The sequence below is a fragment of the Hesperophylax consimilis genome, chromosome 8 (assembly GCF_061612785.1).
Source record: "Hesperophylax consimilis isolate HC1 chromosome 8, BYU_Hcon_1.0, whole genome shotgun sequence".
NCBI classification, from domain to species: Eukaryota; Metazoa; Arthropoda; class Insecta; order Trichoptera; family Limnephilidae; genus Hesperophylax; species Hesperophylax consimilis.
In genome coordinates this window covers 33,202,333-33,227,757 of record NC_142843.1, presented here as the reverse complement: position 1 = coordinate 33,227,757, position 25,425 = coordinate 33,202,333, and the positions used below count along the sequence as shown (strand labels likewise).

Sequence of the window (25,425 nt, the reverse complement as noted above, 5' to 3'; positions counted from 1 at the left end):
GGGAAACCATTTAAAGCGAAGCTGATCCCAATGAGACCCATCATGCTTACAACAATCTCGAATGCAAATTTCAATACCATTTTGAATTGATGATTCAGGGGGGAAACCAGGTAATATATTCACTAAGGTATAAAATTAAATCTATTTTAAATAAATTTCTTATTATATAATATATTATTAAATTCTACGTCGAATTATTCAATTCCTTAGTTACACATGGCATTATTATATTGTATTAAGGCAATCTATTATATTAAAAGTGTAGCACCATTCTGGCGGACTTAAAAAATTGTTTAACTTTCCATTTTTAACTATAAATAATCATTTTTAACATGATACAATACTCAACTAACTCTTTTTCTTCAGTTCTGAAAAAAAGAAAGAATATAAATACAATTTGATTATTTTAGCATTAAAAATAAGTATGTAAAGGTATTATGTAAAAATTCTAACTGAACTAATTATAATTCTAATATGAGTGTAAAAGGGTTATGGATATTTTCAGAATTGGCTTAAGTGGTTAAATTGTTGTCGCTTGTGTTATCTCCCTCATTGCATTTTAAGACAATTCCAGCAGAAAATTATCATGAAATGGTTTTGATTCTAGTAAATACCATCGTTGAATCTGAAATTACAACGAACATTCTAGAACACAAATTACACAGGTCTGCAACGTTTTTTTTTCTTTGAAATAAGAGGTAATTCCCATGTATTTTTGGTTGCTGAATTCGGGAAAATTATCAAAAAAATTCCATCACGTAAGGTTTTTCCGCAAAACGCAAAATACTGTGGGATTGCCTATCTTTAGTCGCAAAACGGGGTTTATTGCGGAAATATATATTTTTTTAATTTTTACAACTTATTATAAGATAATATTTTTTTTTTTTTTTATTTAATATCAAAATAATATACAAAAATCAAAAAGTCCCAATAAACTACTTTAAAGTAGTTTGTCATTGGGTGCTTTTAACTTAAACAGATTATATCAAATGTATACATTCATATCATGAGAGGTGTAATACAATAAAAATAAAAACAAAAAACAATTAAAGCGTATGCAGTTAGAAATAGTTTGTATTAGAGTCTAGTACAAACTATTTCTTTCAGCTAGCCAATTTTTCAACAAAAAATTTCTTTTTATATTTGTACATTTTTTGATTTCTGCAGGTAACATATTTAAACAATTTGGTATCATGTAGTCTAGCGTTCTTTTTCCATATTTGTTTACATGCTTTGGTACGATTAGTCCTTCATTTAATGTAAATCGAGTATTGTAAGTGTGTTCCAGTCTATTTATGTACATAGGGCTATTTATGTGCTGAAAAATTATTTTATACCACATAATTGCTCTTACCGAGAGGATTTTCAGATTTTGATAAAGGTGTGGAACATTATGCCTTTGTTCATATAAACTTTTATGAGCTAATAATTTAACAAGAGAATTTTGAACTGCTTGAACATGATTTATATTTGTTTTAGAGGAAAATCCCCAAGCTGTAATTCCATACCTTATGATAGATTCAGCTAGTGATAAATAAAAATTAATTTTTATAGACCGAAACAACACATTTAGTAACTCATGACGATAAAATTAGTCAGCTTTTAATCATATATATTGGGAGAGAGCCTCGAAACCACAGCGATGACTGCTACTTTTGTTCGTGCAATGTGCAAGGGTATAATACCAAAAATAAAAAACAAATTCGCTACCCAAACATAGATTCAGCACTCCGCCCAGTCCCTCACGGACCTGGCATTCCTACACCACAAGAACCCCAAAGCCTGGACGATTTGCCATCATCAGAAAGTGAATCAGAAGAAAGTTCTAGTGACGAGTTTCAAGTAGGCGACTCCAGTGGACCTCAACAATTTTCTCAAGCTGAATTAAATGACCTGATCCGAGATTTAAAATCTTGTTGCAGTTAGTGAGAAGCAAGGTGAGAGGTTTCACCAAGATATCAAGGAAATGGAGAGAAGGTATCAAGGTCGATGGGAAAAAAATATGATGGGCGACTACTGCTGGATGCTGCATAGGGAAAATATAACGTCCCACAAACGAAAAAGCACAAAACGAAGCTTCCAAACTAAAAAAAAGCATATTTTATAAAGATTTATAATTGCATATGATGTAAATAAAATATATTATGACTTAAAATTAATTAAATTTGTATAATTTTATGATATTTTCTTTTGAAAATTCCCTACAGAAGTAGTGTAAGGCGGGTTTTGCCTATATTTTAATTTCCACTTTGCGGAAAATCCTTACGTGATGGGTCAAAATGAATGGCATTCTCGAATTCAGCATTCCAAAATACATATAATTCAACCATTACCATTTTAAAAAAATTCAAAAATGTCAATTTGCAGACCTGTGTTATCAATGACATATTCAATCTTGCCCGTTTTCGTAGAAAGCTGGGGTTCGATTTTTTTCCTTTAATTTCTCTTGAATCCCTATTTTCATGAAAACTGTTAAATACAGACTTGGTGGTACTGTGAGGATCTCAATAATTATACGCGTGTGCGGATAGAATGTTTATTAACACTTTAGAACGGATTGTCTACTACTATCTTCTTAGCTGTCGGTTGGGAAAAGAGAGCGAGCAGATGCATCCATCATCTTTTATACGTCGATCTGTCATCTCGCTCTTACACATTCAAAAAGCAGGCGTACCACCTAAAACCTTTCTTACAAAAACTAAATTTTAAATATTATACTATGAACTGATTTAGAACAGACGGATAACCACGATTAAAACATTTATATTTTAGAGGTGAATTGTAAGATTTTTATGTGGTTTTAAGTCTAAACACTACAATCTGTGTTTTTTTTTTTAAACTTAAAATATATAAATGTCAAAAAAGTTGACAAAGTTCTGTAAACATTTGCTTCTTTGCACTATGGCATTAATATTAGAGGCGTATTGATTTATTTAAAAAAAAATCGTTGATTTTTTTTTAGATTTCTCTTCCGCAAAACAAATAAACCACAAATTTTAACTTCCCTTCATAGAAGGCGGTCTGCGGCAGGACAACGTCTGCCCGGGCCAACTAGTTTCCCATTAAATTTAGTTTTTTTTCCCATTTCCACCACATACTGATGATTCAATTGATCATCTTTAAGCATAATCTATACCAACACTTTGTCGAATCCTATAAATAAGAGTAGCGTTGATAAATTAGTTTTAATGATTTGTCTTATTTGTAGTGTTATTGTAATTTCTTTTTTACTTTATGTTACTCTTACGTTTTACTAATATTGCTTCATATTTAGTTTTTTTTTTTTAAATCATTTCTAAATATTTTATCATTATACTAGTAATCACAATTTTACAACTTTGTATTTTGTAGCTAATTTACAATGGATTACATCTATTTACTGTCAGTATCTCCTGTATAATACAGATATTCTCCAATGTAAACTGCATCATGTATCACTTTTATTTAAAAGCCTTTTTAGGCGTACATATAAATAATATTTATTTCCAACCAAATTTCGATATGGTAAAATCATGTTTTGTAAATTACAAGAGTATTACTTCATGAAATGAGTGGGTATTTATTTATTTACTGTGTGATGTCAAGAATAAATTAACACAGAGTACAACTATGCAGAGCGTGGTATTGAGTGAGCTTGGTCCCAGCGCTCACTCAGGATAATAATAATAATATTAATGTTTTGATAAAACTATACTAACAGACCGGACGATTAGTCATAATAAACCCCATATAGTTTTACATGACAAAATTTAAAAAAATAACTTAATAAATAACCATTTGATCTCTGGTGAGTTGACGTGTTGTTCTTGTATTGTTCTGTATTTATTTTGCTCATTTAATGCACTTGCATAATGTTGATTGACTAGATGATCATTTGTGGAAGGGTTTAGTTTTTCCTATGGGGAAGATTTAACCCGGACATAAAGTCGAAAATATAGTAATTACAAAAAAAACTGTCTCTTTTCTTTTAAATAATGTTTCTGAAAAACTTTGTTTAAATATAAGTAAGCACTCAGCTAAAATAATTAATAAAAGATTTAATCAAGACTTTAGAATCGCGATCAGATTGAGAAAACCTGTTTAGTTAGTTGCAGATGTACAGGAAGTATATATAAATAGCGGAGCATAAACGAAGGAAGAAAGTAGTGAATGAATGAAGAAAGGAGTATGAGGAGAGTATTATAATATAGTAGAAGTAGTCGGGGACGCCCGAGGAAATCATGGCACGATCAAGTGAATCAGATACTCGAGTCGGGCCATGTCAAGAGTCAGAATAATAGAAGAGTATGTATAAGACGATGGATAAACGTGAATAAGGCAAGGAGTGTGTGCCAAGACCGAGTTGTTTGGCGGTTCGTCCTCTCTGCCTACCCTTGCGGGAAACGGCGTGTTAGTTGGTTAGCGGAAACAAATATTAGACTGAATTAGACCGGCAAGTAGATAAATTATTGAAACTTTGATTACAATCGTCGATTGACTAACCCGAAAAGAATAATTGTACAAAAATCAAAGTCGGTGAGTGGAAAACACAAATTATTTAATTTCAGATGCTACCGAAAATATCTGCCGGTAGACGAGGAGAGAGATCCTAAGAAAAACGAACACCTTATAATATTGCATATTTCATTATATAACAGGTTATGAAATCGGTCCCGTTTCTCTGGTTGCGAAATTTCAACAATTAGATCTATCGAGAGTTAGGTACTAGTACAAATGAGACTTATTACTGACCTTAACCTTCTAGATCTTCATATTGAAAGATGGTTCTATCACAAATAACTACATTCACAAATAAGGAGATCATATAGACATATTTCCATGATCAGCCTTAAAATTAGGACAACCCGAGGACCTAATTAATTACTTGGAATATGATTTTTTATTCCAGCATAGAAATATCCTTTTCGGGATTTCTTCCCAGGAATCGGACATGTTGAATTTAAGAACAGAGAAGACGTCTGGGATAGGAATTCTAAAATCAAATGGAATAAAACCAGAGTTTTTTTTTTAAATTTTAGTTCATGGAATTGTTTGATACATGCATTGAGGATTTTTCGACCACCATGCTAGGCACATGTCCGTGTTATGGTGGTTCCAAGTTTAGCGATAGAATCTGCATTCTCAGAGGCGGATTTGCCCTTAGGCCTATGTAGGCCCGGGCCTAGGGCGGCCAGATATTAGGGGCGGCCAATCGTGACAAAAAAGTCACAGATGATAACAAGAAATAACTTCCTAAGTACCTAAATATTCTACGTACGAAATAGCGATATGCAAGAGCGTGTTCACACACAGCACACAGCGCGCCCCCACGCCCCGCAGCCGCCCTCGCCACACCTATCATGCTCCGTCGCTCGCCCGTATCTGGCAACCCTAATTGTAACTGTGAAACACTTATATATTATTGTATGAGAATAAACCTGAAACTAGTTAAATAAATTTAACCTTAAACTTTTTTAAAAATTCAAATCCTTGAAACCTTAGAAAATATTACAAACTAGCAGCTATTATAGTTAACTAAATTTCTGAATCGATTTCGATAAAAGTTGTCAATAAAGTAAATTCATTGTGTAGTCTATAGTCTATATCAGGGGTCTCCAAACAACGGCCCGCCAATGTCATCAATCCGGCCTGCGACAATCGACAATTATACAGTTATTGAACTAGCGAATTTAGCAAGCGTATTTTTTTACATTAATTCCACACAGGAGGCTTTGAGGAAAATATTTTCCCTCACGACCTATGTCATCTTAGGTGATGCTGTGTTGAGGGTCTTTTTAAGGAAGGGAAGGATAGGAAGTTTAAATGTATGAGAAGTGGGTAGGAATCTGGGGATTAGTGTGTCCAGGAGTGCATACGTATGAATACATCCCTCCAACTGCGGTGCAAGGCGATGGGTCAAGATAGTCCGGCTGGAAAGGTCAAAAGGCCTCCCTCACCCAGTCTCTCTCGATCCGGCCCGCCACGCAGCAGGTGGGCAGACGTATCCGCCGCCAAGACCGGGACAAATCTCACCCCATGAACCATGAATGATAATGGCAGGAAAATTAAAACGGTTTTGACCCTAGGAACTTACTGAAAAGTTTGGATACTCCTGGTCAATATGATGGGTACTGAGAAAGGGGCGGCTACATGGTCTGAGGCCTAGGGCGGCCGAGACTGCAAATCCGCCTCTGTGCATTCTTGTTATCCTCAATTCCTATGTAGATGGCCAGAGACCCAAACGAATATTGTCTCAATCCGTCCAGTTTAGCAGTGTGAAACTGCGCCTTACCTAAACGCAGGTGCTTGTGTCGCGAATGGTGAAGATCAATGAAGAATGAACAATCGTTCATTATATGACTTTTATTTAATACAACGCGACAAATTTATCATAAGGCGACCACGGGGAGTCTTGCAATAGTTTATTGTGTGGTTTCGGTGTTGCCAAATGGACCTTGCCATAAACTAAAATATTATTTACGCGATCGGTTCCTACACTTTGATTCGCTTAGAGAATTGAGGATTTTTATAATATTACAAATAAGTCTTGTTTGTAGCCATCTGCAGTATTAAATATGGACTCGGATCAGGAAGCCGTGTTCCGTGTACCTTTATTTTTAGTAAATTAATAGGGAATTCTCTTCACACCAAAAAATCACTTATTATTAATTATTCACATGTAGAAACACTTCAGACACAAGAATACATAGTTTTTATAATTTTCAAAAATCATTTAAAAGTTATAATGACTTTAAAAACAGGCGCGAACGAAATATTTCAATGCAGCTAAAAACGCCCGGTGATTGATCAAGCGTTCAAGGGCGAACGATGACGTCACTGTTGACCGGCCCGAGTAGATCCTGCAAACCGATGGCGGCGGCAGCGGCAAAGGTGTGACGTAGCGGTCAAAATGGCGCATGACCGTTTTCAGAGCAGAAATAGCACGCAATTTTTAAAACAACTACAAAAAATTGGAAATGCATTTAAAAAAAAGAGGCACATAATAAAATAATTATCTTTATTGAAATAAATTATTTACAAAATGCACGAGAATTCCCTACTATCTAAAAAAATAAAAGAATTCTATTTGATTGTACACACGGCTTTTTTGTATACAAAATAACCCAAATAATGAAAACAAAAACATAACAATAGTTTCTTATCTGAAAGCAGTCAGCAACAAGATAACCACATCTTGTTTGTAAAACACAGAGTACTGGTTAAGATAACTATTCACATGGTTCAATGACTAAACTTAAGCGTGCGCATGTCGAAGTTAAGACGTATAATTTGAGGCCCACTTTCGTTTTAAATTTTTCGGCATTTTCTTTAACGGATTGCCCCAAAAAGTGACACATGCACGCGTTACAATCAGTGCAATTTGCTTTACTTCGCGATTTAATTTTACCTCTTTCCGCTATAGAGTTATGTTTGATTTTTTTTAAATATATTTCAAAATGTAGTTGTAGGTGGTTGACAAAATCACATAAAGCTTACCGTGTTTGATGTGGACCGAGAGTACAACGACATGACAATTCTAGTGTGAAGTAATTTATTGTGATAGACTAAACCTGTTAATCCTGAGACAGTACCAAAGGCGATTTTTTTTCATTACCCTTTTGGTCGAACATATTTATATTAATTGCTTTCAGATTTCGTTTACTATTATTTACATAATCATTATCGGCACCACCGCCCGTTACATCCGGGCGATCATCGCGGAGACAAGAGTACCCTCCCACATATAAGTGGGTGGATGTAGTAAACCATGTCTTCGAGATAGCAGCCACGGAAACAAGGTTTGAATTTAATAGGTTAAGAGGTTAGATTTGTTAGAAATACCTTTCCGGCTGTTCCACTGAAGATATCTCGTCGAATCATTTTGAATACATCAATTTAATGTGGAAACAATAGAAGCAGCCTTGGACGGTAGATTGGTTTGTGAAGAAATTAGGTCAATTAAAAGCATGATAATGGTTTGGATAAATGAAAAATTGTCTTTCAGAGTTTTTCAGAAAGGTTGTAAGCGTTAGTTGAGGATGAATTATAATTGTTTACGCACCGATTTGTGGCATTTGACAGAGATGAACCGTTGGATTTTAAGAGTAGTGAGTTGTGCTGTTGATGATCGTATTGAAAGTTTATTTTTGTTGACGAGATTGTTCTGGGCAAGAAGAGAGATGGTGGAATGAGAGGCCGAGCAGTTGAAACATTTAGGTGGGAAGGAAGAAGAACATTGGTCAGTTGGGTGGTTTTCTCCACATTTAAAATATCTGGGTGAGGATCTGTATGCAACTTTTTTATGACCAAAACGACAGCAATTGAAACATTGTATGGTGGGATACCGTTTTTTGATAATGATGTTGTTTGGTTTGTTTGCAATAAGTATTTTGTGACAGTTAGGCTTCTGTGGCAATTGTAATTCAAAATTATGAGTATAAGCTCAAATGCACCTTCTATCAGGAAAATTTTATGCCAAACAAACTTATGTAACATTTATGTGCAACAAAATGTACTAGTATTTAGTGTTTATTTTGTAAATTTTAATGAGTTACATGATCTTAAGCTCACCAAAAAAAAACGCCATTACGTAAACCATTGCAAATAAAAGGAAAAAACCTAAAAATTTCAGATGGTGAAAAATATTTGGGACTACGATAAACACTTATCATTTAAGTCCCACATACAAAAACTAAAAGAACAAAATGATCCCACTAATTGGTGTATTAGGTAGAATAGACCATCTTCTACTAACACGCGTAAAGATGGGATTATACTTTAGTTTAATCCAGTTAAAGTCCAGTAAATTATTTAATTGAAATATGGGGAAACATATACATTACATATTTAAACGACCTACAAATAATACAAAATAAAGTTATAAAAAAACTACACAAGACAACATAATTAACTATACACGCATTTGGCAGAGACTGAAAGTGGGAAAAGAAACATAGGCTGAGAGGGTGTACACATATAAAATCTCCTTCCCAATAGCTGGACATCAGAAAATAGAATGAATATATTTAAGAAAAAACTGTATACTCTTAAGTTCAGCGAGCAAAATTAAAATGTACTTATGTAAGATATCTAGTAAAAGATAATATGTTACGCCCATTATTTATACGTGGCGAGTGGCGAGTAATGGGGCGCAATAGGGTACAATCACTATTTTTGTTATTTTTTTTTACCAAAAATTAAAGAAAAAAATTACAAACTGGAGTATAAAAACAATTTTTTTTTGCTCCAGGAATAAATAGCCTTTCAACAACGTTTTGAATATTAAAATTTCAAATTACGACCGAAACACTTGTCGTCACTTGCCCGTATTTATTTCTTTCAGCCGCTTACAATATGTAAGTTGGTAAGCTTTTACCTACAACTACTTTTTTAACGCATTTTTTAAAACAAACCTTTGATTTGCATTTACTATTATGAAAAATAGTGCTATTTTCGTAAATATTAATATACGCATAAAACCTCATATTTGACAAAACATTGTGGAAGTTGATTTTTTTTAAATAATGGCATGCAGAGCTTCGGGCCAAAATGCCCCTTTCTCTTTCATCATGATTTAAATTTAAAAGTTCTTGAAAAATAGTTAATTAATATACCTATATTATGTAGATATCACCTTTGACCGGTAAAAACATTGATTACTATGCACGCAAACAACACCGCACGAAATAAATGCCATTTTTAGAAACGGTTAAAAATCAATACCTTTATCTGAATTTTTTTATGAGTTATCAGTATTTTTTTTTTGCAATCGTATAATTCATATTTATCTTTTATATAACCCCTTCATACAGTGCGATCATAGTAAAACGACTTTTATTGAACGTCAAAAATGGAACAATATTTCGTTCAGACACTTCAATTTAACTTGAATCGATATTGATGCGATATTGTTACTCAAGATGGCGTCAAGTGAAGTTATCGCTGCGTGCGTCCATATGATTTCGGACCTTTTACGGAACAAACTATAGAATTTGAAAAAGTGCAAAAAACGTCGTATGTGAGCCAGAAAATGGATTATTTATTTTTTTAAAAAAAAAACATACGCCACGACATGTGCCATTAACATAGGTATAAAGTTACAAGTACAAAGTATAAAAAATGACGTATAAATGAAATATAATAAATTATTTTCCATTGATTCCAATCTGTACAAACCCATGAATAACCGTTATTATCAAATTACAGGTGACTTAGTAGCGTAGCTTTCTGTTTGTTGTCAGAATAACCACTTATTGGTTCAAGAAAAGACAAAAAGAAATATATATAGAGTTTAGAGGTTGTATCGACTATGGGGGTTTCATTTACGCATTAAAAATATAAAAATAAAATTGAATCTAATCAGAAAGAAAATCATGAAATACATTTCTTACAAATCGCACAATCGATTTAATAATTTATAATCATGTTGCGACTCTATTTTTCAAAATTTGATTCATTGAGTGTGCGTAAACAGTTTGCAGATATGGTTGTATAAAATCGTAAGCAACTACCGAATGTTTTGAACTATTAAAGGGAATTGAATTGAAAATTCGCACGCGGCACTCAAATTCTGATCAAAATGCTCAGATTGTGTTACAACGAAAATAAATGTGAAATCTCTATTAAAAATGTATTCTTATCCCAAATAAACCAAAATAGTACATACATTATGTGGTAACTCTTGTTGTAATTTTAAATAAAATGAAGTAGATGTACTGTATAATTATTAAATACATAATGTGTTAGTATAGAAATGAAATCTATAATTAATTTCTCAGGTAAATTACACATTTATTTATTTATTTATACTGGGTTTTTACAGATGATCACACTTACGTGAGAACAATCCACTTATAAAAACTCAGTTATTGTACAATTACAAAATCTACAATTAAATAAAGATACAAAAAATTAAATACAGATACATACAATTAAATACAGATACATACAATTAGAAAACAAAAACATCAAAAAATAAAAATAAAATACACAATCATATACAAGCTCGCTCAAGTAACACATTACATTATACATTATTACAAGTGGTAAGAGGCATAAGAAATACGAGAGGTATGCATAGAGAGAAAATTGACACAATGAATTAGCTAATATTTTTTAATAGCGCCAGAACTTTTTTTCTGAATCCGTACAAATTATCGACGAAAATATCTATTTCAGCACACTCTATCTTGTTATATAGTCGACACATCTGGGTCAGAGGGCTAAAGTAGGCGATATTATTTATAAATGTATTCAGGTGAAAAATATTATGTTGTCTTAAACAATGCGAATTGGGGACATTTATTTTAATATTGCTAAGACATAATGTAGTATCAAATTGACCGTGAATAATTTTATGTAAACATATGAGATCAGTCAATTGCCTTCTAGTTTTAAGTGTATCAATCTTGAAGTAATCACGACGTACGTCATAATGATCTAAGATGGTCATGTAATCCACATTTGAAGGATAACATTCTTAGCATTTTTTTTTTTAATGGATTCTACAATATTTTCATATTTGCAGTAATGTGGATTCCAAATAGAGCTTCCATATTCAAGTTTACTTCTAATTAAGGCATTGTAAAGAGTTAGAATTGACTGAGGATCTTGGAAAGGTTTACATATTCTATGAATAAATCCCATCATTTTTAATGATTTGCACTTAATGTCGTTAATGTGTACATCAAATATGAATTTAGAATCAAGAGTGATTCCTAGATCTCTTATTGAAGATACTTTTTTGAGAATAATATTATTAATAACATAAGAAAAATCCTTTATAATTCTATTTCTAGTGAAGTTTAAAATGTAACATTTTTCAACATTTAAGTGCATATCATTGACAGTACACCAGTTATTAAGTGTGTCGAGGTCGTTTTGAAGCAGTTGATGATCGGAAACAGACTTGATTTTACGAAAAATTTTAAGATCATCGGCGAAAAAAGCATAATCACAATTTAATTTCGAGCCAAGGTCATTTATGAATATAAGAAAAAGTAGGGGGCCAAGATTTGAACCCTGTGGTACACCGGAAGTTACAATTATAGGGGATGATTTGTATCCATTAATAAGAACTAATTGAGTTCTGTTATACAAATATGATTTCACCCAGCGAAGTAGATCTCCATGTATTCCTATTTGTTCAAGTTTTTTTAATAAGATGGAGTGATTAACTTTATCAAAAGCTTTTTGGAAATCAGTATAAATTGCATCTACTTGTAATCTTTCATTAAAAGAATTACATACATAATTACAAAATTCCAAAAGATTTGAGTTAATAGATCTTTGAGGAACAAACCCATGTTGCCTAGTGCAGAGAAGGGGCTTAAAATGCGAAAAAATATTTTTATATATCAAAGATTCAAAAACCTTAGCAAAACAGGATAATATACTGATTGGTCTATAATTTTTTACTAAAGATTGGTCTCCCGATTTTAATACTGGTACCACATGTGCTTTTTTCCACAGATCAGGAAAAGTTCCCGTGATTAGGGATGCATTAAAAATTATAAAAAGCGGTAAACATAAAGAGTCTGCAAAGCAACTGACAAAGAAAGGAGGAATATTATCTGGGCCTGGACCCTTGTTGGAATCTATTTTACTCAAAAAACATTTTATTTCATCTGCACCAATATGTATTTTACCCAAATTGCTCTGATTGTGTTCAGTTATGTTTGGCATTGAACCATTAGTGGATGATTCCGAATTGGTATAAACAGATGAAAAATATTTAGAAAATATGTTTGCTATGTGTTCACCTTCATTTGCGGAAATATCGTCAAGATGCATTACTTTAGGAATACAATTGGTTTTTCGTAATGATTTTGAGTATGACCAAAACACCTTTATGTTACCTTGCAGACCACTTTCGACAGAGTTGATGTATGATTTATAACATTCGCTTTGTATTTTTTTTGTAACTTTCCTTAAATAAGAAAATTCTCTATAATCTGACTCGTTACCATGTTTTTTTACATTAAGTCTAATGTTGTTTTTTTTCTTAAAAAGAGCAATCAATTGCTGATTAAACCAGACAGGATATTGATTTTTTGTTTAAGAAATATATTTTTTAAAGTGTTTTTCAATTATTTCCCATAATTTTTCATAGAACAAGATCACCATACTATTCACATTTTCATTTTTAAAAAGAGTTATCCAATTAACAGATAATAGATCCTGTCGACATTCATGAAAGTTTCCCTTCCTGAAGTTATATTTTGAGTCACTTCTATTGATTTATAAAAATTGATCTTTATTTTGTTTCACCATTATTTCAAATGAAGGGTGATATTGATCCAATTTGGTTAAACCTGGTGCTATATGTATATCTATGTTAACTTTATCAGAGAAAACAAGATCCAATAAATTTTCATTTGTATTTAGTACATTATTGAATTGATACAAGTTGCAAATTGATGAAACTTTGACAAGACTGTGTGCTTTCATGCTTTTATAATTAGAAGGTGAAAGTACATTATTTTTAAATGAATTGTCAGGTAACCATTTTATTTCGGGCAAATTGAAATCAGCAATAATAATAAACTGTGAATTGGAAATTGAATACTTTAAATACAGATCTTGTAATTTTTCAATCTGATTACAATAATTGTCTACAGTTACACTAGGAGGAATATAGAGGATGCAAATAAAGATGAGCGAGTTGGAACGAGACTTAATTACAAGCCACGAATCTTCATTGTCACTCTCCCATTCCGTTTTTCTGGATACAAGAAGTTTTTTAGAAACGGCGGCTAGAACTCCGCCACCTTCTTTAGACGCAGATTTGGTTGACTCACGATCTCTCCTAAATACTATATATCTGTCATCAAACAGTTCTTCACTAAACACTGTTGAGTTCAGCCATGTTTCAGAAAAATAAATAATGTCATAATTATTGATTAAAATTTCATTGCGCACACTTACGATCTTTGTTCGAATACCCCTCACATTTTGATATAGTATATTTAATGCATCAACAGCCACTGCCTCGCCATCTTTTTCCGTATGATTAAACGCCATAGTCGATGGTGGAGAGATCCTTCAATAAAGCCGCTTTGTACGCCGGGCAGTCCTTATCTCCAGTGGGGTGGGCCCGGGAAGCTGCAGGCTTTCCGAAACGTGCGCATGTAGCGCAACTGGGTGCTGCAGCAGCAGCGGGGCAGGCCTCGCGCGCGTGTCCTTCTACACCGCAGTGAGAGCATCTCTTTGTATCTTTGCAGTACTTGTGAGAATGTCCAACCATTTGACAGTTCAGACACACTGTAAGTCCTACAAAGTCACGCACACCGCAAACGGTCCAGTCCACGAATACACGACCTTGTTGCACCAATGCATGACGAATGTTAGCGGGCACCGAGTACACTCTGTGGCAAGACGGTCCGGTTCGAGCTCCAGCCATATGACTAAGTTTGCACTTGGATGCACACTCTTTAAAGTTGTCACCTTCAGAGATTCCAGAGAGGGCATTCTCTAAAAATTTCTCATCCGATAGTTCACGGGGCACGTTAAAAAATATTAACCTTGGCTGCCTCCTAACTGGAAGACGGGCACTCAGCAAGTCAGAGCTGGATATAACAGGATCATTTAAAATCCTTTCTTGTTCCTGGTTGCTGGCAGTGTGGATAATGACTCCTTTGTTTTTTACTCCCGTTATCCTCACTCCTAATTGCGATGGCTTAACGATGTCCTTAATAATTTTTTTAGTCCCATCGCTATCATCGACCCCCGGTAGTTTGGGAAAAAAACATACAGATGGTCTTGGTTTCCCTATTTTGATACTGGTACGAGTGAGTGGTGGAGGCACTGGGAGTTTTTTCTTTGTAACTTCAGCAAATGAAAGGCTAGCCTCTGTTGCATCAGCCACACGGCGCATTACTGGACCCAGATCTGACTCAAACTGTTGAATTTTGTCCAGCAGCTGTTTTGTATAATTTTCGGCCATTGTTTTCTCGGCCTGCGAGACCTTGATATTAGCTAGGGCCGAATTAAGGTCTCCTCTTAGCTCTTCCTTCTCCAGCAAAAGTTGGGCAACGGAACCGAGAACATTTGTCACGTTTCTCGATACTTTGAGCTGCTGCTCTTTAGACACTTTGGATGGCTTTTCAGCCAATGCGTCCTGTAAGGCTTTTAGGGCAATTTGAGTCCCGAATAATATTTTATGTCCTGATACATGACTCAGGTCAGGGTTATTTTCGGCTTCAATCTCATCAGCGTCGGAGTCCGATTCTTCAGACTGGGAGGTGTAAGGGGAAGCAATTATAGGGCTTTTAACAGAGTTCTTTTTTTTCCCCATAATTTTTAAACATATGTTTCAACGGCAAAGGTTAAACGAAGTATTTTTTAAATAAAATAATTATTTTCGATTTGTTAGAATGGAGAAAATATTTAAAGTTTCAAAACACTATGACAACCAATTGGAGCTCAGAAAAGTGAGCTCATAATCAAAGGCAACCAATTGGAGCCCAGAGAAGTGAGCTCATAATCAAAGGCAACCAATTGGAGCCCAGAGAAGTGAGCTCATAATCAAAGGCAGCCAATGAACGCACTTGTTGTTGTAAATATCACTTGGTAGGTACTTCTGTTAGTGAAACAATTATTATGGATGATTAGTTTATAACTTTAAAAATGTGCTTAAAAGCAAATGATTTAAGAAATAACACTTCCACAAGTTGAACTTTCGTTGTTTTTCACGATAGATAGTTTTTTACTTTCGGCGGATTAGTTAAACTTGTGTTTTTCTTAGTATAAATAACAGCTTGACAGAACACGACAGGTACTTTACGTAGTTTAAAAATACTTTTTAGCTGTAATTTTTTACACATAAACAAACAATATTATAAACTGTGATTTTCCAAATAAAAAAAGTTACGCTGATTGCAGTGGGACGACGGTGATTACCACTGCAGTGGGACGACGGACTTTGATACATTATTTTATAATATCATCATCAGCGTACAAGAGATATCGTTTATAAATGTACCATTACATTACATATATTAAATATGTTGTTTGTGTGGAATTGACCTTTATTATTTTTTATTTATGTTCCTCCAGGGCACTGGCTCGGTAACGGTACGAAATCGACAAAACCGGTGACCGTGAGCAGAAAACGATTCATTGTGGAATTTTCAGTTTTTGTCGACTTTGTACCGATACCAAGCCAATGAGACGACGGGCTAAGTTACAACAAATAAGCTTCACAAAAAATCACAACACTGTCATAAACAATTATTATATTGGAAACTATTTACTCGAACACGTATACTGTATAAGTGATCTAGGCGTACTTATTGATTCCAAACATCATTTCGACGCGTACCTTGAGAATTTTGTGAATATAGCTTACTGCATTATGGGCATTGTTATCAGAAACGTCTGTGTATTTCGAAAACCTGAAACCTATCTTCTCCTTTAGATAGTATACGCTGGTCCGTTCTTAACTTGCATTTCGTTCCTCCATGTGGATCCCACTTTACGGCATCTATAGTACTGAAAGTTTCCAAAAAAAGGTCAGCAGTACCTCTTTTTTAGAATGATCTAAACGGGGATACATAAATAAACCATCGAAATATAACATCTCCTCTCTCTAACCATAACTTAACCTCATGAACCTGTATAAAGTCTGCAATTACTTTATCGATTGTCCCGACTTACTCAAACTCAATACGATTTAAAATACCAATCAGAACAACTGACATTCCTCACATTTCCTGGTCGCGCACAAATGCTGGTATCAGGGATCCAATCAGAAGAATGTCAAAATAACAATACACCCACAGTAACAACACGACAAAATACAATATTCTACAGCAGCACACATAAACGTAACTACATTGCCCACTCTCCGATACAACGACTTCACACCATGGGAAATCATTACTCAGGTGATGTTGACATATTCAATACCAACTTGGCCAGTTTTGTGGATCATTTAAAACATTTATTTCAACAATACTCCTAAACACATCATGTAAACCTACAAATAGCTGTAATTTTCTGTTTTTGTTTCTTGTTTTTGTATGACTTGTTGTATAGCTTTTATCATATGTAATTTTATTCTTATTTTTTATGTTTCAAAGTATCTGTCAAATTAAAATTATACTACCAACCATGTAAAAGCCCTCTGGGCGTTAAATAAATAAAATAAAAAATCAAATTTTAAGGAATCTAACATATTTTTTGATACACACAGTACTTTTGGAAGAAACTTTAAAGCTGTTTTCCTAGTATATATTTTTTTTCTTTCAAATTTATGTAAAAAATAATTTGCAAATGTTTATTTATGTTTTATCGCCTGCTATGTCAATCTGTGAGAAATAGCTAGGATGTAGGTGAATTCTCCAGTTAATGTTTTATACTGTCAGTGTTTTCTGCAAGCAATCTGTCGCCCATGAGCCCGGGCATCCCTGCTAAGTCGCCAAAATTAGCGAACCATTTGGCGTGACCTACAGCAGAAGTGATGGTTATCCAATTATTGGTTCCCGAGGCGGCGGTACCCATACCCGCCTCCCAAATTTTAAGCCGTGTAACATATTTTTGTTGTTTGTTTTTGGGGTGTTATGCCGTGTTGCGCTAACTCCTTTTTTAGCCGACGTTTCACATCTTCGGATCTACCGGATATGCCCTGATGATGGACACTGCAACGCTGTCCGAAACGTCGGCTAAAGAAGGAGTTAGCGCAACACGGCATAACACCCCAAAAACAAACAACAAAAATGCTTTTGGCCGTGAGAATCTAAAAACTTACTTGTAACATATTTCTCATACTCATAAGAGATATAATTTTTTTATATATTTTAGAGACAATCAAATTATTTGAAGCGTTGCAGATTCCATAAAAAATGTATTCGTCCGCTCTTCACCAATGTTTTAACGCTGCACACAGCAGGCTTTGAAGAAAATAAATTATATGGATAAATATTACAATAAGACACAACACCATCTTCCATTCCTTCCCAAAACTTTTCCTCTTCATCCCTTCGTTTAAAAGACCCTCCACGTAGGTACTATATGGTACTAGAGGAGAGGCGTATTTATCGTACCCAGTAAAAGTATGGGGTATATTCATGCCGTACTTTGTACTTGTGACAAATCTTCAAAATACCTGGTTCCTAAGTATTTGTAAATATTACAGGCCTTGAAGTACTTCGTACTTTAAAATACTACTGACTTCTCACTTTAGTCTGTTAGAAAGTTGTATGGGGAAAAGGAACAAAGAAGTATTTTTGCCAATGGTATTTCTTTAGTGAAGTGGAATGGGAGTACTCTGACACCCCAGATTTACTCTACACTCCACGGAAGGGGGAAAGAGATAGGTATATTTTGACGGTTGCTGTGATGCGTCGTGCTGTAAAATACTGATAAGCCTTTTCGCTCGGTCCTATTGGAAAGGTGTACGAGGAAAAAGGACAGTGATGAGTATTCAGCTTACGGTAGTATGCGTAAATAACGATAAAGTTTATATTCAATCGCATTATCCGTTGAAAACGTTTAGCTCGCTACAGGCTGTTACAAAAATTTTCCTTAATATTTTTTTATTTAAAATATCTGCGAGAAAAACTTGTCCAGTGTTCCCCAATTATATAATATTGTGCATTTATATACAATTTAGTATTTTTGAATAGATGTATTTACTTAAAATAACTCCAAAAGTGGTGCCTATTACCTACTTCATTATATTAGATTATGTAACCTATGTTACACAAAGAAAGTACAAATATAAAATCCAAATAAAAATCACGGAATACCTCTAGTAATGTTAGTTCTGGTTTTTACTCCCCTACTTAGCTGTGCTTAGTGCTCACCACTGTCCTCAGTCCACAGACACTCAAAGTAGGTGGAGAAGCAGTAAACTAAAACTTAGTTAACTTAAAATTAAAAAATAGTGGACAGGATAGACCTCTCTGGGAATTCTCGCATAGATTTTGCTCTGCAGGTGAAGTGATAATTAAATACAGTCATCTATGCATTAATCAGCTGGATTCATCCGAATTATATTGTTTGACAAAAGAGGGCACCACTATTCCTGGTTGGTCGATTTAAGACTAAAGGATTAAAATATTTTTGTCACAATAAAGTGACAGTACTTTAGAATTACAATATGTTAATTCTTTTTAATTCTAAATTCTACTCTCTTGAGAGCTTGTCGTGACAGATTATAATTTCATGGTGCGAATGCAAGTGTTATTGTGCCGATTGCCGTCCGCTGCCGAATTTGGAGATTAAGGAATCGCTGCAAACTCAATGCGAGTAATATATTCTGTGAGTTCACTGTTTTTATGTATTTGGTGGGTGGATTATAATTTGTTACTTTTCCTGCAGAGTGAATTTTGTAATAAATCCATTTTTTCATAGGGAATTAATTATTCCCATATGGTCTGTGTCGTTTACAAGCCAGATCATCACCAGTAGGTATAAAATACTTTGTATTTTTTTGTACTTGTAATCGCTGTACCCAGTAACGAAAAGTACTTACAGGACCCACCTCTACTCCACACAGCATCCTCTAAGGTTAAATAGACCCTGAGAGAAATGATTTTCTTCCTGTGTGGAGTTAATAAAATAAAAACTCTCCACGAAAATGATTTTTTTCTTAAAAAATCACCTTTCTTTCAATTATATTTGGACGGCCTCCGTGGTAGAGGAGTCTCTCGACTAGCAATCCGGAGGTCGATGGTTCAAATGGCGGCGTGCCAAAGTAAATTTGCGTTTCACATTTAATTTTAAAATAATAATTTATAGTGTATTTAAGGCACGATCCATAGTAAATAGCACTCTCTGTATCGTGCTGGTGTAATAACTAAATTCAAAATTTAATTGTTGCTTTAAATGGCTTTAGCCGTGTTTGGTGACCAAATCTGAATAGCCAGGTGCTTTCCCAACGTCATCTTCCCTATCTCCTTCACCTCGTCACTATGTTCAGCATAACATCATACACCAATTGGGGATGCCATAGTCTCAGATGGTTAGGAGCAATTGAGGCTCTTGTGCGGTATTCACCTAAAAACAACCTCTAACGGTGGCACTTACAAATATTTTGTTGAATTAAAAAAATATTTCACATTTAATTATTGAAGACAATATTAGCGATTCCTAAACGAAAATTTGAAACAGAAAAATTAGAAAAGGATACGGTCACATCTAGGACTCGAACCCAGGATCCTTGCCTTGCCGGGGCACAGTTCTGTTCAGCTCAGTGCCCCGGCAAGGCAAGGGTCCTAGGTTCGAGTCCTAGATGTGACCGTATCTTTTTTCTGATTTTGTGTTTCAAATTTTCATTTAGGAATCGCTAATATTGTCTTCAATTATTAAATATTACAATTTGAGGTTTTACTCACTAAGTTATTCCAAAAATAAAAACTATTTAACACATTATTTTCTGAAATGTTTATTCCTGCTCATCATGACATTAAAAATCAGAAGTCACCTAACAACACTGTATGCGTAATTAGCCTCAACGAAAACACACAAATGATTTTAATTTATCAGATGAAAATTATAAATTAACAAAATAAACAAATAATTACATCATGATCAAATCAAATATAAAATTTTTAAACACATGCTAATACATGATATGAAAAATTATAATTTTAAGTTATTATAGAATGTAAAACTAAATCATTTATTAGATATGCTATCAAACTATACAAGTTTTTACAATACAGACTATGATAATAAAAACTCTTTGGCATAAACTCACATGACACGCCGAAAACATTTATTTTTTCAATCATACATTTTTCAACATTTCACAGACTGTAAATGATTCGCATATCACAATTTTAATACTTCATGATAAAAAAAAAACTAATTGTAAAAAAGTATATGTTTTTGCAGAACCAATCTCTATATTTTTTGTATATCAAAGCCGATCTCTTTAAAAAAAAAAACATCTGCAAAACAATACAAACAAACATAATTGTAGCTTTTAAAATTATACATGTATTCACTTTGAGACATGTGAAGGCATTACTTTAAATAAATCGCATTTAACACCAATTATAATGGTAAACGCTATTACAATTATTTTACACTTAGATACATAATATTTGGTAAAAATGGTACGTGTCTTTAAAACTAGTGATGTAATTAATACTAAAAAATTTAAGAAAAAAATGCTGTTTATCAAATTTAATGTTATTTTTTAAATTCATTGCCTGCTCTTTCATAGATGGCGCTTATTTAAATATTTTAGGAAAGAACACTTTTTGTAAGTTATGCAAATAATTTGAAATAATAAGCAGTATTTATTATTATACTTTTATAATAATAATGCACTAATTGTAAAAAGCCTGCGTCTCAAGCAAAAACTAAGGAGTTTTTATTCTATATGTAGTTTTAAGATAAACCACTCAGCATTATTGTCATCTAAATATTTTACTGATTTGGAAAACTGAAGAATAAATTACCACCACAGTGCAAAAATATGTCATTTTGGATATTTTATTCCATCGCCCAGACGAAAGATTCAAACTGAAAATATTCAAACTGAGTTGTTTAAGCTATGATTATTGACCAGATTATAAGTCTCACACTTTCCTCCCTTGTTTTTACCATCCATTTTTTCCATTTATTTTCTTAAAAATGTTCCCCAACCGAGGGTACGATTGTACTTGAAAAGTTAGATCTCTTGTACGAGTTTAAAATTATATGAGAACAGTTCTTCTCGATAACACAAATATAATATAATAAATATGTAGGTAATATTTTATTTCAATAAATATATTACACCAACATTACAAGCACTATCGAAACATCACGAAATAACATCAGGCATTACTAGTAGATATCCGGTGTTGAAAAAAAATTATGATGCCCTCAATGTCTGGTTTTTAAATGAAGCAATTGAAGAATTTCTATCTTCAGTAACATAATTATCAGGTCATGATTTGAATCAGCCCTTACTTTCTACCGGTTATTGATCATGAAAAACGGGCATTGTCATTATTTCCAGTAAGGGACCGAGGTCTGGTAGTCGACTCGCTGATGAGGATTCTGTTTTGTAATGGTTGGCTATTATTACTGCCTTTACTTGGGTATGACCTTGAAATTGAAGTTGTGATAGGAATTTTCTTAGCTTCTTTGAAGCCTAGCTTCACAAGCCATAGATCCCTGGCTTTCTTGTTTCCTATAACAAAGAATACGAATAACACCACTCCTTGGAGAGTCGCCGTTATACAAAACAAATAGGCCATTATCAAATAATTTGACAACATCCCGAACACCCATGTCAAGCCGAAAAGATAAAACAGGAGAAATCCAACAGTTACTCCTCGGAATATCTGCTTGTTATCTCCATGTCTCTTGATCTTAGAACTTACGAAAACTGAATAAATTATAAATGCAAAGAGGAAAACATTGCAGACTACAACTAAAGCAACTGGAAGAAATACTGCCAGCCAAAAACTTAATCCGCTTGGATAACAAAACTCAACGTTCAAATCGTTTGCATCAAAGTGTTCCGTATAACTATCAGCGTTCCATGCAAATAGAGCTGCAATTGGTACAATGGGGAAAAGCCACCCAAACACACCAGCTTTTAAAAGTCTATGAGAAGGAGGTTTGGTAAAAACTGTCACAAGCCTTTGATAAGATACCACAGCTGCTATGAACATCCAGCAAAATGAGGCTAAAACAGAGTAATGCAAAGCAACTCCAGATATAACGCAATAACTGTTATGATTTTGTCGCATGTCGACAAATGCTATACACAGAAATGTAACTATCATTATACCCACAGCGCTTGATAAATGCAACCAAATCTTATTAATAAAATCAGCCCTCCAGCTCTTGAATAAGATGCCTGTGAAGTAAATAAATATGATACCGACAAGAGACAAAGAGCAACAGACAAATGATATAATAGTCAAAATATCATTATCGGCTTTCGTTAGTTTGGAGTTAGTTGTGATCAGTTGCGCAAAGTGCGTAAGGTGGTGGCACCTGCAAGTATCTAAGCCTCCTGGTCCAGTTGTTGGTAGTAATTCACATCCTTTAGTAGACCAGCTTCCGTTTCGTGCAAAGTTCCAAAATGCACAGATCTTCTTCTCGTTCTTATTGGTACCGCCATAAGGTCTCAAGTGAAAATCTACATATTCCCCCTCTTCAAAATCAGTGGTATTTTCCAGAGATATACTTAAGATACGAGTATTAATCTTTTGTCTCACGCCCAACCCGTTGCTGGGATTGAATGCTCGATCATTTCTAAATACCAGAAAAGATAATCGTGATTGTGGGTTCGTCCCTAAATGAGGAGGAATTTGAACAATTATCTCGTGTTTTGTGCTTTCATTTATTACCGAATCTGAAACATACAAGAATGAATTAATGCATTATTGATCGAAACAATATCCATTTTGCTTTAACAGCACTCACTAAGCATCACAGAAAATGGGTGCCTCCGGGACTTAAGCTTGGAATATCAGAATGGAACGCACAGCTTAGGCTAATATCACACATGCCGGACGAAGCCGGCCGGTAGCGGCGGGTATCTGGCTACGGGGCGCTGAGTTGAATAAGCTTGCACGTGTCATTTCACGTGTGTCGGCCGATATTGTCTGGCATCGGGTAGGCGAGTCGAGTAGACGCTGGACAAGCTTACCACTTGTCCGGCTGCCGGGTACCGGATAACCGACAACGTTTATGCAGTGGGTATGGAACACGATAGAAGCTTAGACACAACCGTACTCTCGATCCATCACCTTGCACAGCACTGGGAGGGAAGATACATACGTTCGACTCTCCTGGACATACTGATCCCCAGCTTTTCTTCCCACCCATTTTACCCTTTTCCTTCCCAGAACTTCACTTCTCAGAAAGACCCTCCCCTCAGCATCCTCAAATATGACATAGGCCCTGAAGTAAATAACTTTCCTCAAGACCTCGTGTGCGGAGATAATGTAAAAAAAATCTGTATATTTATCGATCTCTCTATGGGGACCCTCTTGTCTGCTAGCTTGCATTATCTACGGGGCCGGGTGCAAACTGGTAAGTCTGAAAGGTTTATCAAAGGTTTATCGCCGTTCGGCCATCCGACATGTGTGAAATTAGCCATCAAAAAAGTAATTTCACTATCTACAGGGCGACAGACAATATATGTTACTACCGCTGAACAAATTTAAAAAATATATATATTTTCAAGCATTTTTTTTATAAAGAACCAACAAATTAAGGTAGAGTTTGAATTGAAACTTAGACCTAGGATTTGTTCGCTCATTGGAGTGCCATTAAGTAATATTAAAAATTGAAAGATAATAATTGTGAAAATAAATAAATACCTTTTGTCAAAACATTTAAAGAATCATTCGTAAATCCATCTGTGACTTGACTGAGCTGGATGCCGGATATTGGTGTGGGACCCTTCCTGTCCGTGACCATGATCGCCAGGTTGGATTCCACTATCATCAAGTGGCTCATGTCGTCCGGCAGTACCATCCTTTCCACCATGGTGTCGAGGCCCTGCAGCACCTTGGCTGGAATGTCCACACCGTCCTGGAGAGAAAGGACGTCGTTTATCATGACGGCCGCGGAGCCAAGAACTGAAGAGTTGATGGGTCCATTCAAAATTTCGTCAATAGCATCCACCAGGTCGTTCACTTGTTGGTCAGGACTCTAAAAATATTTAAAATAGAAAATTAAAATCTATCCTAATGATTTATTTGATTGGGGTGTTTCAAACATCATCACGTTTGATGACTGTAAATTCGACAATCCGCGCCATTTTGATTTTTTTTATTTTAACTATTTCTGTTAAGCGCGGATCCTAGGTCCGTTCCAGTTTTCGGTCAAATCGTGATTAACTTGTTGTTGGGTATTTAAGGGAATAAATTTTCCCTTCAGGAATGAACATAAAACCAGAATAAACATAAGTCAAATTGTACTAATAAACTTTAATTTTTTAATTTTACACAAGTGATAATCCACCGTAAATATAAAAATCTTGCTAATAAATGTTACATGGGCTAAGCTGTTGCTGAACAGCTGAATAGAATTAATGGATACTTTTACATATCTTACAAAACGAAAAAGGCTTGTTTAGCTATGTTTTAGCGTTGACTGAAGAATTATTTTGACCGGCACTTTTTTGGCATTGCGTCTGGGTCCCACCCAGGCGTAAAGTGTTCAATTCCTCGGCTGGCTAAGTCCTCCAAGTACTCTATGGTAGTAGGAGATTTTCAAATATTGTCAGGTTATTCGTGACTTGCGAATGTTTGTCTTTCTTTTAATTTAATTCTTATTATTATTATTAATTAAAAAATAAAATATATATATATGTGTGTGTTTTTGTGATTGATGGAAGGGAACTTATATGGTTAATGATACATTTAATTACATCATTATACAATGTAATTATCCTGTAAATAACTGTTTGATTCCTAAACATGATAAAGTTATAATAATGGCAATGACATTACACCCTCGTACTACAAACGTACATATATA

At 34.4% G+C, this 25,425-nt stretch overlaps 1 protein-coding gene across 1 annotated transcript in view; it reads right to left on the bottom strand.

Moving 5' to 3' along the window:
• Positions 1-21,036: 21,036 nt before the first annotated feature.
• Positions 21,037-25,425, bottom strand: part of LOC149421912 (uncharacterized) — a 66,724-nt gene continuing 62,335 nt past the window's right edge. The window contains exons 6-7 of the mRNA XM_089634602.1: positions 24,261-24,594; positions 21,037-23,287 (exon numbers count right to left, since the gene is read on the bottom strand). Coding sequence (XP_089490728.1) covers positions 21,906-23,287; positions 24,261-24,594 — 1,716 coding nt within the window. The 3' untranslated portion in view covers positions 21,037-21,905. The remainder of the gene's footprint in view (positions 23,288-24,260; positions 24,595-25,425) is intronic.